This window comes from Nothobranchius furzeri, chromosome 1 (genome assembly GCF_043380555.1).
Source record: "Nothobranchius furzeri strain GRZ-AD chromosome 1, NfurGRZ-RIMD1, whole genome shotgun sequence".
In the NCBI taxonomy this organism is placed as follows: Eukaryota; Metazoa; Chordata; class Actinopteri; order Cyprinodontiformes; family Nothobranchiidae; genus Nothobranchius; species Nothobranchius furzeri.
Window position 1 is genome coordinate 87,880,244 of NC_091741.1, and position 13,875 is coordinate 87,894,118.

At 43.2% G+C, this 13,875-nt stretch overlaps 2 protein-coding genes across 2 annotated transcripts; one reads left to right on the top strand and one right to left on the bottom strand.

Annotated features, from left to right (window-relative positions):
- The first annotated feature begins 1,360 nt into the window (after window positions 1-1,360).
- On the top strand, window positions 1,361-10,758 carry gla (galactosidase, alpha). Its single transcript, XM_015947477.3, has 7 exons — window positions 1,361-1,623; window positions 8,455-8,629; window positions 9,002-9,176; window positions 9,310-9,401; window positions 9,501-9,662; window positions 9,765-9,962; window positions 10,075-10,758. The coding sequence occupies exons 1-7, from the start codon at window positions 1,466-1,468 to the stop codon at window positions 10,405-10,407; spliced, it is 1,293 nt and encodes a 430-aa protein (XP_015802963.3). The 5' UTR covers window positions 1,361-1,465; the 3' UTR covers window positions 10,408-10,758.
- An 89-nt stretch (window positions 10,759-10,847) lies between these two features.
- On the bottom strand, window positions 10,848-13,683 carry rpl36a (ribosomal protein L36A). The gene is made up of 5 exons (XM_015947489.3): window positions 13,580-13,683; window positions 12,798-12,903; window positions 12,658-12,725; window positions 12,440-12,562; window positions 10,848-10,927 (listed from the first exon to the last, which is right to left on the bottom strand). The coding sequence occupies exons 1-5, from the start codon at window positions 13,580-13,582 to the stop codon at window positions 10,907-10,909; spliced, it is 321 nt and encodes a 106-aa protein (XP_015802975.1). The 5' UTR covers window positions 13,583-13,683; the 3' UTR covers window positions 10,848-10,906.
- Window positions 13,684-13,875: the final 192 nt, after the last annotated feature.

Consider the following 13,875-nt stretch of genomic DNA (forward strand, 5'->3'; position numbering starts at 1 on the left):
AATGATACAGTGAGAGTTGGGGATTCTGGTCGCTGGAGTAGGAGAGCTGTTGTTTTGGGGACATTTGGTCCTAGATCCTATGTGGTCAGGACTGAAGATGGCCAGACATTGAGGCGCAACCGTCGGGACTTGTTGAAGACACAAGAGACTCTTCAGGGACAGCAGACACAGGAGACTCTTCAGGGACAGGACTGTGACGATGGTTCGTCTCTTGTTGTTGGGCCGAACACGCAGCCCGGCTTGTCAGCAGGGATGGCTGTGCAAGACAGTGTCCCGTCAGCAGAGGGAGCCATATCTGAGCCTGTATCCTGTGGGCTCAGGAGGATAACGCGCATCATTAAGCCTCCGGAGAGATTGAATCTTTAGTAGGGCATAAACTGAAGAAAAAAAAACTCAATACAACACAAGAAGCAGCACAATACGTTTTTGTGTGTGTGTGTGTGTGACAGGGGGGATGTAGTGATACCTATAGTGGTTCTGCCCACAAGGGGGCAGTATTAGATGATCTATTTAAGGGTAGAGGTGAGCACTGATGAGAGAATGATGTACAGCTGGAGAAGGAACACAATAAACATCTTTTGTGAAGAACCTGAAACTTGGTGCATACTTCCAGAAACATTACATATAGTCGTTCTTAACACATTTTGGGAGGCTGCAGAAGCACCCTTAAATTAAATCCCAGCACCCCTCAAGGTGATCAGAAGAAGCCCTCCCCACCTCTACTATAACCCCCCAATAATTAGAAGAATGCTTGTCTTCACTTTCCTGAGGGTGGAATGCCAAACCGTAGAAAATCTTTGTTTTGTGGGCTAGCCGGCTACGTGTGACCAGGGCTTTAGTGCATAAACTTAAGTCTTGCAAAGGTTTCTCAATATTGCAACTAAAGTAACCATGAAATGGAAAACTGAAGGCAGTTTGGGAGGTTTAAAGATATCCACTTAGATTTTGGCTGCACTTGAACTAGCCGTTAGCTTGTCAGTCCAAGTGGATGTAAACTGTATTTCTCTGAACTGATGTTTTTCAGGAAGCTGCCTACAACATTAATTAGTTTTTTAATCGTACATAAAAACACTTTAAAAGGGCTAAATTTGTCATTTAAAATTTGTTTAATACTTGTTGAGATAATGACAAAATAATCAAATATTACTGTGTAAATATTTACTTGTTTGTATTTTGAGGAATCACAAGACTGGCCTGTCTTGTGACTGCGTCCTGTCTTTGCTCGTCACCTGACTCACGTATTTTACCTGACTTAACAAAAACGAGCTCTTTCTTGTTTGCCGAGGACGATTTAGCGAACAAGTGATTGGCTAGTGGACAGACGCTCTGTGATCTTATTGGTCCACAGTCGCGTCCATCATCGTGAAGAGGTGAGGCTTATGGCACAAGGAAGTGGAGCTGTAACATGAAATTTAGAAGCTTGAAATTAACGCAGCAGGAGAAAAGTGTGAAGTTGTGAGTAAACATGAACTTAGTGGTGTTTTTCCTCGTGGTTGTGGGTTTGAGTCCCGCCGCGGAGGCGCTGGATAACGGCCTGGCGCTGAAACCCACCATGGGCTGGCTGCACTGGGAGAGGTTCATGTGTAACACCGATTGTGACCACGACCCCGATAACTGCATCAGGTGAGCAGCTGCATCCAGCACGACAGAAACGGCTGGTCTTTTACATTTTTGTGTCTGGTCTCACACAAGTCCCAAACAGGAAGCTCACAGGTTCCCTGGGTTTTTGACGGATTTAACACAGAAGGCATTGGTTGTTTAATTCCACATGGAGCTGAACAGGAAATCTGAGACTACTAACGTAAAATAAAACGGCAACATATGACTGAGAGCAATCATTGATAAGTATAAGGACGAATAGAAACCTTGTTGTTTCGTTTAGGAAAATATTTTAAAATACTTGTAAAACAATTTTTTTAAGTTTGGGAACCAACTAGGGCAGGGGTCCCAGTCCTCGAGGGCCACTGTCTAGCAGGTTTTACTTGTTTCTCTGCTTAAACACACCTGGTTTGAATCTACTAGTGATTAACAGGCTGCTGCAGAGCCTGATGAGCAGCTGAACAGGTGATTCATCCAGGAATCAGGTGTGTTGGGGCAGGTAAACAACTAAAACCTGCTGGATAGCGGCCCTCGAGGACCAGGATTGCCCACCCCTGTACTAGGGTGACCAGATCCCAACTTGCCAAATGTGGGACAGAGACTACTCAATGTGAGACAACGTTGGTTACGTATTGTAACCCCAGATTCTATGAGTCAAGTCGCAGCCCTTAAGCTAGCTGCTATTGGAAGGGTGATCTCAGCATCAGCCAATCATGAAGAGCTTAAATGTACGCCCACCAATGGTGGGCACCCCCGTGGGTATATAAGTGGAGAGACTCCACTGTTCGCCTCCGATGGCTCTTGGTCCTAACAGAACCAGTGGGGCCATTGGCTTAAGGGCTGTGACTAGACTCATTGAATCTGGGGTTACAATACGTAACCAACGTTCTATTTCGTCTTGTCGTAGCCCTTAAGCTAGCTGCTATTGGAATGATGTGCAGCTAAATGAGTTTACTCCACACTAGTTAGCTCAAACCAAATGGGCACATCCAACATTTCTCTTCTTAGAGAGGGTCGCTCAGCCTAAGCCCAAGGGGTTAGAAGGCTGAGGCAGCCAGAAAGAAGAGTGGGGTTCCCACTAAAATGATCATCCACAAGTGGACAAATTTAATGATCCATTGATGTAATCACTGGCTCATATATGAGGGGTGATAAGATAATAAGGAGCCCGGGGTGACAAGAGGGCAATGGACTGAATGGGACCCGTTATGAGGGGAACATAGGTAGTGATTGCGAACATATCCATCTGGATATGTATTATTGTTGCAGGGCCGATGTGAGGCCGTAATGTTTTCACTCAGCCTGTTGGGGTCCAAGCACTGAACGAGTGATGGATCCTGAAGAAACATCTCGTAAGTAATAACGAGTAAAGGAACATGGGGAAGCCCATGAAGCAGCTAGGCAAAGGTCTTCCATTGACACACCACTGTGGAGCCCCACAGAAGAAGAAATGCCTCTGGCTGAGTGAGCCCTGAGTGTCTCAGGAGGATCCCGCCCTGATGATGTGTAAGCGAGTGAAACAGCGTCACATAGCCAGTGTGAAAGATGCTGGGTCGACAGCGCTTGCCCAAGGGAAGAGTCTCGGTAGTGTACAAAGAGGCTCTGTGAGCGACGAATCCCTGAAGTGCGTGACACGTATCGTGCGAGCGCGCGCACCGGGCAGAGAAGGTGAGAAGCCGCCTCCTCATCAGAATTATGGGGAGGAGGAAAAAGTCCAGCCAATGAAATTGACCTGGATTTGAAGGAAGTATTAATGTTTTGGGGCACAAAGGCTGGGTTGGGCATAAAATAGCAGACCCACCATCTTCCCGGATCCTGAGGCATGCAGGAGCCACTGAGAGGGCGGTTGGGTCGCTCACTCTCTTGACTGATGCCAGTGCCAGCAGCAAAGCAGTTTTGAGTGACAGGAACTTGAGTGAGACCGGGTCCAAGGGCTCAAATGGGGCTTCAGATAAGCCGTGCAGAACCACCGTTAGGTCCCACTGGGGAAATAGTGGGCGGGACACAGGTCTGTTCCTTCCGACACCTTTTAGAAAATGTTTTGTGAGGGGATGATTGAAAACAGATCTTTCTCCAAAACCATGGAGATGGGATGGAATAGCTGCACCATATGTTTTAATAGTGCTGAATGCGAGGCCTCTGTCCGTCAATATCTGCAGAAACAATAGGACATCCGCCAGCTGACAGGAGAGCGCTTGACCATTCCGCTCTGTGCACCATTTTTGGAAAGCTGCCCATTTAGCAGCATAACAGGCAACGGTAGTGTGCGCGCGCACTCTGAATCATGTTGACCACATCACACGGCAGCCCAGAAGCTTCTAAGCGTGACCACTCAGCGGCCAGACCCACAGCCGTTGGCCTATTTCTGGAGGATGTTTGATTATTCCTCCCACCTGGAGGAGGGTGTCCTCCCTCCACGGGGAGCCGGACACCAGCGCTTGTAGGTCTGGAAACCATGACGCGGACAAGCGTCTGGGAGCCACCAGAATCACAGAGAGCTGTTCCGACTGAACTCATCCGGGGTCGGGTCGTGTGGGCTGTAGCCTAAGCAGGGAGGCCCAGACTTCCCTCTCCCCAGCCACTTGGGACAGTTCCTTCAGGGGAATCCTAAGGCATTCCCTGGTCAGCCATGAGACATAGTCCTTCCAGCGTGTCCTGGGTCTTCCTATAGGCCTTCTCCCAGTTGAATGTGCCCGGAAAGCCTCACCAGGAAGGCGTCCAGGAGGCATCCTAACTAGATGCCCGAGCCATCTCAACTGGCTCCTCTCGATGTGGAGGAGCAGCGGATCTCCTCTGAGCCCCTCCCAGGTGATCGAGCTTCTCACCCTATCTCTGGGAGAGCTCAGCCACCAGGCGCTCGCTGACATGCCCCACCTTCATGCCAGGCTCCAGACGGGGGCCCCGGTGACTTGCACCTGAGTGAGGGAATACTGTTTCCATTTATATTATTCATCATAAGGGATCTTTGGGCTGCACGTTGTCTGATCCCTCACCTAGGACCAGTTTGCCATGAGTGACCCAACCAGAGGCATAAAGCCTCAGGCAACTTAACTCCTAGGATCACTGGGACACTGAAATCTCTCCACCACAATAAGGTGGCAGCCCAGGGAGGGGAGTTTGGGAATGTTTTTAAATAAAAATTAAAAAAAATTAAATACAATTCTAAGGCTTGCATAATGCAGAAACGGTGCTGTTGGTCATAAACATTTATTCTAATTACTAATTTAAAATGATTGTATTTTAAAAGTTTGGGAACGTAATGCTTGGAATTAATCAACTTACATTCGAATGTTAACATCCAGAAAATAAGTATTTGCATGCATAATATTCCAGGGCTAAATTGGTTATATCATATATTATTATAATTTTGAATAAATAGGAATATTAATACTAAGGTGATGATGTTTCACTTTTTACTGATACATAGGTTGACTCTGGAGCTCTCTCCCCCAGTGCCTGAGATCAGTGGACTCGGTGGTCTCCTTTAAAAAAGCAAACGCAGCTGAAGACACCTGTTCACTCTGGCTTTTGCGTGACTTTCGTCACTACCCTCTCCTTATTCTGCTCTTATTCCACCTTTCCTGGCATCCAGTGATTTCCCTCATTCCTATTAATTATTTCTCTCCCTTTTCTTACATATTTTTATCACAATTTTTTTTTCTCATTTTAAACATATTAATTTATTTATTTATTTTTTTGTTGGGTTGTGTGAAGCGCCTCGTGATTTTTATCGGGAGAGGCGCTATATAAAATATTTCTGTAGGTTTAATTCGTACCTCGACAGTATATTGATACTAAAACGGCGGGTTTTACTTTAGAGAGCAAATGAGGTATTTATTTTGAATACCTTCTGTTCTAGTAGGATTAAATCCTCACCAAACCAAGAATACTGGAAAATCTTAAAAGTTCCGTTTGAAAGGAGTTTAAAGTTTAGATTTGAACTCTACAATTTAACATTAGTTTTAACTGTAAAATGTGTTTTCCCCCCCATTCTTGCTTGATTAAAGATAAAAGATTAAGCTCCCTTGCTGTTATTCAATAAGTAGCAAGTAAAGACTGCAGGCGGACCTGTTTTGCACCTTACAACTGTACAAATGGTTCAGAATGTGGTTTGACAAACAGTTGTCCTCTTTGCTTAAAGGGGCATTATGGCAGTGTGACAGCCAAAACATGTATAGAAATAATACATTTCTTCTTCACACATTCTCCTGCTATGCCCTGGTCCTGTAGAATGAGCCCTGGCATTTTTACTGTGATTGCCTGTTTTTCTGTATAATCACAGAAAAAGAGAGCTGCTCGGGTCTAGCAGGCTGCTTCATGCGCATTCATGCTCAGGCATAGCCCGTAGCATTTGCTATCCGTAGCTTCAGCAGCAGAGAGAGAGGCAGTGCCAACTCAGCGACTTTGTCGCTGTTCCTAACGCCTAGTGACAAACCTAGCTACATTTCTGAGGACCCTTAGCTACTTTCTGTAGAACTTTCTTCTAGATATTTCCTGCAAATTAGCAACAAAATAGCCATTTTTGCTTCGAACCGTTCTTTGGTTTGACGTTGTTTCAGGTGTCATCAAGGATATAAAAGTTAAAGATACTTCGAATGTTACTAGAGTGTAGCTCACCATGTAAGACAGGGGTGTCAAACTCAAACTCACACGGGGCCGAAATGAAACTCTGGGATGGAGTCGAGGGCCAAACTTAATATTTTTGAAAAGTGACGGCAAATTTGCACATTTTCTTTATCAACATATATGCAATTTTGAACCTTTAAACTTGGAAACAAACTTATTTCTGCATTAACACTGAATGTGGAATAACCAGATTACACACGAGCAAGTCAGTTTTAAATAAAACGTATCAGTGGTATTCATTACTTGTGGTATAATCAGCATTTTAAAAATCTATTCAGGATTTATGTTTTCTTGTTTATTCATTTTTCTTATTTTTTATTCTCCTTTTTTTCTCCTGTAATAAGTGTCATCGCTGCTGTGACATCTAATTTCCCCACTGAGGAACAATAAAGGGATTTTCTATTCTATTCATCTATCTGCAGCCTTTACACTTCCTGTTTACTGTAGGTTAAATCTTTTCTCACGGGCCAACAACAAAATAAAAATATCATTTTATCTTAAATGAAAATGCAACATCTCACCTGTTAACTTTCATGTTTTGGAACAGAAAAAGAGCATAAAACCAACATATTTAAAGCTCAGTTTGCTCCACTGGTTTACTGTGATGCTCACCTGTTCCAGCCAGATACCTGCATCATGGGGTTGATCTGAGCTGAGGAGGAGACTCCTGTTGTTTTGTTCATCTTCATCATAATAATGACAACATTAGATGACAACAGGTGCTCACATAGGTTTGTGCTGCTGAACATGTCTGAGCAGCTTGACCACGTTGTTGTGTGTCGGGGAGGAAACACAACAGCAGCCACAGAGTCGTGCTGGTTTGAGCGTGTTGCTGTTCGCTAGAGTTATATCAGCTCTGTCTGGATGTTAGTTGAAAAACTTTCTCTTTCAGTCGTGAATACATTACTGAGCGGCTAGAATCTCCGTTTCTGGGCTTCAACGTCAGAAAACAGCTGAGTGAACTCGGCGCTGAGTGAGAGGAGTGTAGTTTGTCCGAGACAGCGGAGCTGCAGAGACCGGCAGCAGGCGCTGAAAAAACACAAAGGAGGGGGCTTCGTCGGCTCCGCGCTGCCGCCGCAAAGCATCATGGGAGTTGAAGTCTTTGCGGTAAAATCGGCCAGCGGGCCAGTTTTAATATATTTTTGATATTTATCTCGCGGGCCACATAAAAATGCTCCGCGGGCCGCATCTGGCCCGCGGGCCTTGACTCTGACATATGTGATGTAAGATGTCTGACTCCCATGCAGAAGACCTGGGTTTGATTCTGGATGTGAACATAGTTCATTTAGAGTTTTTTTTTACATTAATGGTATATTTTTTTTACAGTAAGATGCCCACATTTTTATTTGAGACTCGCCAAACGACACTGAATTCACAGATAAAAAAGATGTTGGTTCAACTTTCATTTTGGAACAATTTTTCAAGCAAGGGAAGGGAATGATCTGAGCATGCAGGAAGACTGACCCATCTTAAACCTTTGTCGGCTGTGCTGAAGAGAAAGGTACAGAACCAAATTATTTAATTAATTAGCTGCATGTTCTCCTGTCCTCTGTCCTCCGGGCCACACACACACGGGACTGTCTCAGCTGTTATTTTCGTTAAGCAGTGTGCACGTACAGCATGCACGCTTCGTGCACGAGCCTACTATTGAAGCTGCCGTTACGCTTTTGGCCTGAGGGGGCAATCACGAGCATAAAAATTCAAAAGTCCGTAAAGTCCCTTTAATGATTTTTGTTTAGAGGCGTTGTGGATAATTCTGTGGAGGTGAGGCTTGCCATACACTGGCGCCACCTGTTCCCTCCGACCACCAACCGCAGGGAAGGTGGGTTAAGTGCCTTGCCCAAGGACACGACAGCAGCATTCTCTGGTGGGAGTTGGGATTGAACCTGCAACCTTCTAATTACTGGACAACCCGCTCTACCTCCTGAGCTACTACTGTCCCTCATCAGTCCCCCAGTTTAGCGTCCGGATCACATCATGATCGCTCCACCCCAATCGGCCATCTTCTCTCTAATGAACAAGGAGCTCTTAAAAGAATGAAAACAATAAAAACTATATTCATCTCATGAAAATGAAGACCTTCTGTAAATGTAGCTCTAAAATGTCAATCTAATCCTGTTACATAACACTAATGAGCAGCAACCTGACTGTTACGGTTAGCATTTTTCCTTCAGTACTTGAGCACTGGCATCTAACTAATACTAATAGCCCCTCCTGTTGCCTTGGCAGCGAGCGTCTGTACATGCAGATGGCAGATGTGATGGTGAAGGAGGGCTGGAAAGAGGCTGGATACGAGTACGTCTGCATCGATGACTGCTGGCCCTCCCTGCAGCGTGACACCCAGGGCCGCCTGCAGGCAGACCCCAATAGATTCCCAGGGGGGATCAAGAAACTGGCCGACTATGTGAGTAGTTGTAAACAAAACTATGTCATAAAGATTATGCAGAATGGCATCATATTTAGGGTTTAAAACAGTGTTTCCAGTTTGTTCTAGAAGCCTTTGTTGAACAAATCTAGTGAGATTATGTAATCATGTTATTTACATGATGGAAACTCAGGTTTTAACATTCACCTGTGGGGAGAGGGAACCATTATGACAGATTGACCCTTAAGTCTGGCTCCACTCTGATTGGGATCCACAGTAAATGGATATGGTAAAGTCCGGTCAGGCAGAGCATGTTGCAACAAATTTTCAGCTGTGTGACATCACCACCTACTGGTTGAAACACGTTACAGGAAAAACTGCAATGTTTTAAAGAACGTTTTCCACTGCCAGGTCCATTCTAAAGGTCTGAAGCTGGGTATTTATGCAGATGTTGGGAAAACCACTTGTGCTGGGTACCCCGGTAGTCAGGGTTCCTATGAGGTGGATGCTCAGACTTTTGCTGACTGGGATGTGGATCTGCTCAAGTTTGATGGCTGCTTTATGGATTGGAAATTGCTGGGAGAAGGTAGGATTTTATTTCAACATTTTCAAACTTGTTAAGTTATACATCATAACTGGGTTACCTTGATGGTCTTTTAGTTTGACTTTTTTCTCTAATTCTTATTAGACAAGACTGAATTACGTTTGTTCTGTTTAAGGCTACATCAATATGTCAAAAGCACTGAACAAAACCGGGAAGAGCATCCTGTACTCTTGTGAGTGGCCTCTGTACGAGTGGCCTTTCCACCAGGTGAGACAAACTTCCAACACAAAGGAGCTCTTTCAGTTACTCTGGGAAATTAATACAATAACTACCATTTAAGTCATTAAGAGATGTATGTACCTCCAGCCAAACTACACTGCCATTAGGGAGACGTGTAACCACTGGCGTAACTTCGATGATGTGTTTGACTCGTGGAATTCGATCAAGTCCATCTTGGACTGGACAGCTCTTCACCAGGACATCATTGTCCCTTCGGCTGGGCCCGGGGGATGGAATGACCCAGATATGGTACTGTTCCCAAATTCTACAACTTTACTTTTGGCATAATTTATATCCTGCTTCCTCTGACACAAACTAGCTTGAATTTATGACCTTAATCCATTTCTCTAGCTCGTAATCGGGAACTTTGGCCTAAGTCATGACCAGGAGGAGTCCCAGATGGCATTGTGGGCAATCATGGCAGCCCCTCTGCTCATGTCCAATGATCTCCGGAACATTTGTCCTCGTTCCAAGGCGCTGCTGCTGAACAAACACATCATAGAAATCAGCCAGGATTCACTGGGCAAACAGGGATCTCGCACTGCCAAGGTAAGGTTCGAACATGAGAAAACATAAAAAGCCTCTGAACCAACTGTCTGCATTTACAGCGTTAACGTTCCAGTTGTTAAAAATCTGACTGAAATGTATGATCTTGTTTCAGACAAATAGTTTTGAGGTGTGGGAGAGGCCTCTGTCTAAAGGCCGCCTGGCTGTCGCTGTCCTTAACAAGCAGGAAATAGGTGGACCACGAGGGTTTCCAATCAGTGGCATTCCTGGCTGGAAGATCTGTGACCCACAGTGTACCGTGACCCAGATCCTGCCAGAGTACAAGGAGATGGGTGTTCAAACCAAGCAGAGCAACATAGTCTTATCTGTGAACCCTTCAGGAACTGCTCTGGTGACCATCACCCCCATCGCTGGTGACCTCAGACGGCTTCACAAGTTGCTCTGGGAGAAGTTATCTGTCAGACGAATTTACACCGAATCTTTGTAGTATTCAGGTTCCCCTCAGATTAAAACGTAGCGATTCCATCTGATCGAATGTGCTTCTTAAATTGGGTGTTTGACATCTTAAATGGAATATAATTTATTGGGGTTTTTCAGTCTCACTGAAAGACTTATTCCCTTGCTTTTACTGCCTAGCTATTTAATCTAGGTTTATTTACACTGTTCTTTTCCCGATTTTATTGACTTCTCTTGTCTGGTTCTTTGTGCTATGCTCTAGCTGTTTTATTCTTATATATTATTCGTTTAACCTTATGTTTTTACCCCTGTACAGCACTTTGGTCAGCTCACATGCTGTTTTTAAATGTGCTTTATCAAATAAATGGAATGGAATAATTTATTAGGTTAGCTTGCCATTACTAAATGTTTACTTGCTGAAGATGAATGAATTCTGCATATTTGATAGAATTAGAGACTTAAAACAAAAGGTATGTTTCAACCATTTATTAAACAAGGTGACAACTTCATCCCTGAGAACGGACCACAGCTTAGAACTGGATGACCTGGCCCTGTAAGAGAACAGAGAACAATACTCAGAATGATTGGTTCCACATTCCCCCCCCAGTTCTGCTGGGGTGACATTACACCACAAAAATAAAAATGTGTTTACACTACTGAGGGTAAAATGCATAAATATAGAAAAGGGCCACCTTATCTCAAAAGCTAAAACCAAAGAGCTGGTATGAGTGCAGTACTGAATTCATTTAGTTTTCCCCACTTTCAAATAAATACAAATTTGAACTGAGTGATAATGAAAATAATTCTAAAGTACTCACTAAAGGTTTCAAAAATGTATCAACTTGGTCTGTCTCATCTGGGCAGCTGTTTCTGACTAAGATTACAGTTAAATATGAACCTTTAAAACAAAAGGGTACAGCCTGTATTCCTCTACTAGAAACAGTATTTGTGGTTTCTAGTTTTGAGTTATGTTGCCCTTGATTTTAAAGCAGGGTATCTGCAGGTTTAAGGGAGACAAATTTAAGACTTTTTAAGGACACTTTGACCAAATTGAAGCTATTTTTTTAATTAAATTTAAGCTATGATTTCCAACTATTGCCTGGAACGTCGCGAACGTGGGATTAGCCATCCAGTTACCATTAAACTTGCACTTTCCCATGGCGCAAGCTCCCACTAGCTTAACCAGCTAATGTGCTCATCTAAAAAATAGCCCCCTTTCACTGAATGTATACGGTTCTGCTTATGCCAATATCATACACAAAAAAATGCTGAACACTAACTAGAAATTCACGAAATTTTTATAGAAATAAAAGAATCTTTTATTGGGTCTTTGTTAATTTAAACCCTTTGGAAACTGTATTTAAGGATTATTTGTCATTTTTAAGGTCTTAAATTTGGAAAAGCAAATTTAAGACTTTTTAAGGACCCGCGGATACCCCGTAAAGGCTACACAAGTACACGTTTAGTACTAAAGTACTCACCGGTGTGCCAAAATTCTATTTTTTTTAATGTAACAAATGAACCAAACAAAAAAAGAAATTTTTTTTTATCACCGATAAAGAGGATTAATTTTTTGCTTCTTAAAATTTTAAGACAGTCTTGCAGGATGGTCCTACTTAAGATTGTACTTAACAGATCATTTACTGTATTTTACTTTAAGAGTCAACTATATGAAATGTGTAAAGTATAACCTCAACCTTCTTGAGTTGTAGTTTTGGTTATACAATCAAGATACCAAATGAACCAGCAAATGTTAACAGCACATCATGTGATGTGTTACGTTCACGGTCTTAATAAACAAAAAAAAGGTTTTACAAACTCTAGCAAACAAACTTTAACATCTTCTACCCCAGGCTATGTTGTGAATTTTTTAGTAACACCCACCATTAACTTTTTTTTCACTTGTCAACAGCTTAGATTTAGAAAAATCCTAAACGACAGTTAAGGCAGCTCTTTGTATATAGCACATTTTATACAGAGGCATTTCAATGTGCTGAGAAAATGAAACTACGTGATGTAATAAATATACAGCTCCTTATCTAGCAAAGACACCGGAGTCCTACCTTTCTCTTCTTGTCACCACCCAACTCGAAGTGCTTGCATCTCTTGATGGCCAGCATTCTCTTGGATCTGCAGTTGGGTTCCACGCACTCAAGCCTCAGCACGATTTTCTTTGTGGTCTTTGCCTGAAATGGGCAGCGTTTCAGTCAGTAAAGATCCAACTACAGCTATACCAGAAGTGTAAATGATCGGTCAAGCTTTGCCGTAAAATTGGAATTACCTTTTTGCGGAAAATTGGCTTTGTCTGCCCACCATACCCACTCTGCTTTCTGTCGTATCTCCTCTTACCTGCCACACAGATTAGAGTTTAACGAACAACAAAACAACATTTTTGACCTCCTCTAAAGTAGAAGTGTTTACCCTGTGCATAGAGGGAATCCTTCCCCTTCTTGTACTGGGTAACTTTATGAGGCTGGTGCTTCTTGCACTTCTTGCAGTAAGTCCTGCGGGTTTTCGGGACGTTCACCTGCACAACAGAGCAACCAAAAGTTTAATAATCCGCACTTTCTGAGTCAAGAGAACTCCAGAGCGCTTTACATTACACTATATCATTCATCCATCACTCACTCACTCAGGTGGAGATGAGCTACAATGTAGGCTGTCGAGCACAGGCGCAATTAGTCCCTCCGACCACAATAATGCACAACAGGCCTCTCAGGTACAGTTACATAACAAGTACGAAGAGTATGTGTCAACATTCAAACCCCCAGCTAGGACAGAGACACGAGAAATGATTGAAAATGTAGTTGAAGAGGCGTAACATTTGACTAAACATATAGCAGTTAGCTTCCAGGCTAACTAGTGAAACAGGTTGGTTTTAGAGTTGGAGGTGCTTCACGAAAGAAAGGTAAATGTAACGCTATTTTAAATTAGCTACACAGCAAAAGTGTTAATACGAGTCATTTACACTGGCAGGAGGACACCGTGCTACCACAAAGAGTAGCGGTAGCACAGACAGCCAACACAGCGGTAAACTAAGCTTGTAAAATTAGTTAAAACAACCATAACGTCAACAATATAGCCACTATGACATCCACTCAAATAACACTGTCACATCTAAGACTTGTTGTTCTACTTAAAATGCTTTAATTAGGAGGATTGACTTTGATTTTACAAAGTGTCATCGTGTAGTCGTTTCATACCATGGCTGCGCCCCGATGCAGAGGGAAAGAGGAAGACAGAAGCCGGAAGCAGTTCTTGAAACGCAACTCGGAGGTTAACGCGGCGACCTTTCTTTGCTCTGCCCCCTAGCGGCGGGAGGTGGTCATTTATTCCGGGAGAAACTGCTCAAATACGGAAAGTAAATAAATGTACACTAATTACAAGTGATGCTATTTTCAGATACACATGAAGGTTTCACAGATTTTATTAGAATAGAATTTGTTTTTGAAGCGACTGAAGAGCTGTTTTTAACCTAACTTTAAAGGAAACAAACTTT